This window comes from Myotis lucifugus, unplaced genomic scaffold (genome assembly GCF_000147115.1).
Source record: "Myotis lucifugus unplaced genomic scaffold, Myoluc2.0 scaffold_773, whole genome shotgun sequence".
NCBI lineage: Eukaryota > Metazoa > Chordata > Mammalia > Chiroptera > Vespertilionidae > Myotis > Myotis lucifugus.
Window position 1 is genome coordinate 246479 of NW_005871821.1, and position 1953 is coordinate 248431.

At 52.7% G+C, this 1953-nt stretch overlaps 1 protein-coding gene across 1 annotated transcript in view; it reads right to left on the minus strand.

Moving 5' to 3' along the window:
• Nucleotides 1-1894, minus strand: part of MAN2B1 (mannosidase alpha class 2B member 1) — a 3988-nt gene extending 2094 nt beyond the window's left edge. The window contains exons 1-4 of the mRNA XM_014448154.2: nt 1124-1894; nt 932-1033; nt 643-730; nt 218-464 (exon numbers count right to left, since the gene is read on the minus strand). Of these exons, the coding sequence (XP_014303640.1) occupies nt 218-464; nt 643-730; nt 932-1033; nt 1124-1254 (568 nt within the window). The 5' untranslated portion in view covers nt 1255-1894. The remainder of the gene's footprint in view (nt 1-217; nt 465-642; nt 731-931; nt 1034-1123) is intronic.
• Nucleotides 1895-1953: the final 59 nt, after the last annotated feature.

Consider the following 1953-nt stretch of genomic DNA (forward strand, 5'->3'; position numbering starts at 1 on the left):
AACATATTTCCCATACTTATTTCCGAATCGAATTTTCTCTCTTTTTTTTCTAAAAAAAAAAAAATATATATTTTTTTTTTTTTTTTCATAACTCACTACTTTGGGATTTTAGATCCGTATCAAGTTATTTATTTGTTGTCTTTTTCCATATGAAAAATAATTTTCATCCAGTATTTTTTTTTTTTTTTTTTTTTTTTTTTTTCCCCTTCAATTTCACCCTCAAAAAAAATGCATGGAGTAAACTTCTTACATAAGAATGGAGGTCGCAGCTTGGGGGACCCCAAACAGAAGGGTGTAACTAGCAGAGAACCTGGCTTCCCGGTCCAGCAGGGGCGGGGGGCCTGGTGGGAGAAGCCTGGCTTAGATGGGCTCAGACCACTCACCATGAGCTCTATGGAGCCATCGCTCAGGCTGCTGCCCCCCTGGGAGCGGTCGGTCAGCACTGTCAGCTGCATGTTCCCATCCTGGGGGCAAGGGATGAGAGTGAGGAAGGACACTGCCAGCCAGGCCGGGCCGCAGGCAGGCAGCACAGGGCATGGTGGGCACGGCCAACGACGCTGGGAGATGCTAAGAATGAGGGGTGACACCACTGTGTAGAAGAGGGTCTGGAAAAGGTGGGGAGCAGGAAAGGGGAGGGGGTACCGTAATGTAAATGCGGGTGTTGACTGGATAGTAGTTTCCTGCCACTGGCTCCGTCTGGTTCAGCTCCCAGGTGGGACGATAATCCCGCCTGAGGGGGTAGGGGGAGGGAGAGGGTTTGGTCGGTCAGACCTGGGTTCTGGCTCCCCTTCCCCAACTCCCTTTCCCAGGCTCACCCACTCCTCACTCCCCCTTCATACTCTCCCACCCACACTCATAGGATCGGCAGATGCCCCGATCACCCACAGGCCCCAACACACCACAGTCCTCCTGGGTGCCCCCATCACCCCACCTCCTCTCCAGGATCTCCCGGCCATTGCTGTCGGTGAAGAAGAGTCCCTTTGTCTCCAGCGCAGTGTCAAAACGACTGATGACTTCCTTCCCCCAGTCATCACTAGACCCAATGGAATAGGAAAACTGTGAGCCAGGCCTACCATCACTCTGCCCTGGCCCCTACCCCAGAAGCCCAGTCTGTGCCACTCACCCCACGGGTATTGGTCCCACCGTCCACTCCAGCTCCAGGTGCCGCTGTCCCGGGTACAGGCGCACCACCTGGGAACACCAGGCTGAGAAGTTCTGGTGCACCTCCTGCACCAAGGCCGTCTGCAGGCACATTGGGCAAGTGTGAGCTTGCACCTGAGCGGAGGTGGGCCCTACAAATACCCACCCCTGCCGTGAACCTCACAAAGGCCTACACCAGGGTCAGCCCCACTAAGAGCATGAGAACACAACCTACCTGCCTCATCTGCCTAGGAGTGAGGCCCATACTTCCCGCCACAGTCAATGCCACATAATTCTCGCTTGCTACCCCATCCTCCTCCTTAGAACAGGATTCTAGCTGGGCATGTGGCTACCTACAATAAAGACTGTATGGCCCAGCCTTCCCTGAGGCTATCAGTAGCTGTGGTCTGCCCAATGCAGTGATTAAAGTGGTGTGAACAACATTTCTTGCCCCTCCCACTAGCTCAAATGCAAATGTAATGGCTGGAGCTTGAACAGCCATCTTGGGTTATGAGGTAGAAGCTGAATGCTGAGGAAGGCAGAGCAATGAAATAGGAGGGGCCTGGAGGACTGTGGAACCACCCCACCCACCCTGGATGGTCCAGCCAGACTTTTTGTTCCATGGAAAGAACCTGCCTTGTTTTAGGCAGTTAATTTGGGTAATTCTGTTACAGCAGTAAAACTATATCCTAACCGGGTATGCAGACCTTCCCGTCAAAGGTGAGTCTTACCATTACCTGCCCCATTCCCATCCTAACAGGAAGTGTTCACAAGAAGCCCCTGTTCCCGACCAGATGCATGCTCAGCTACCCA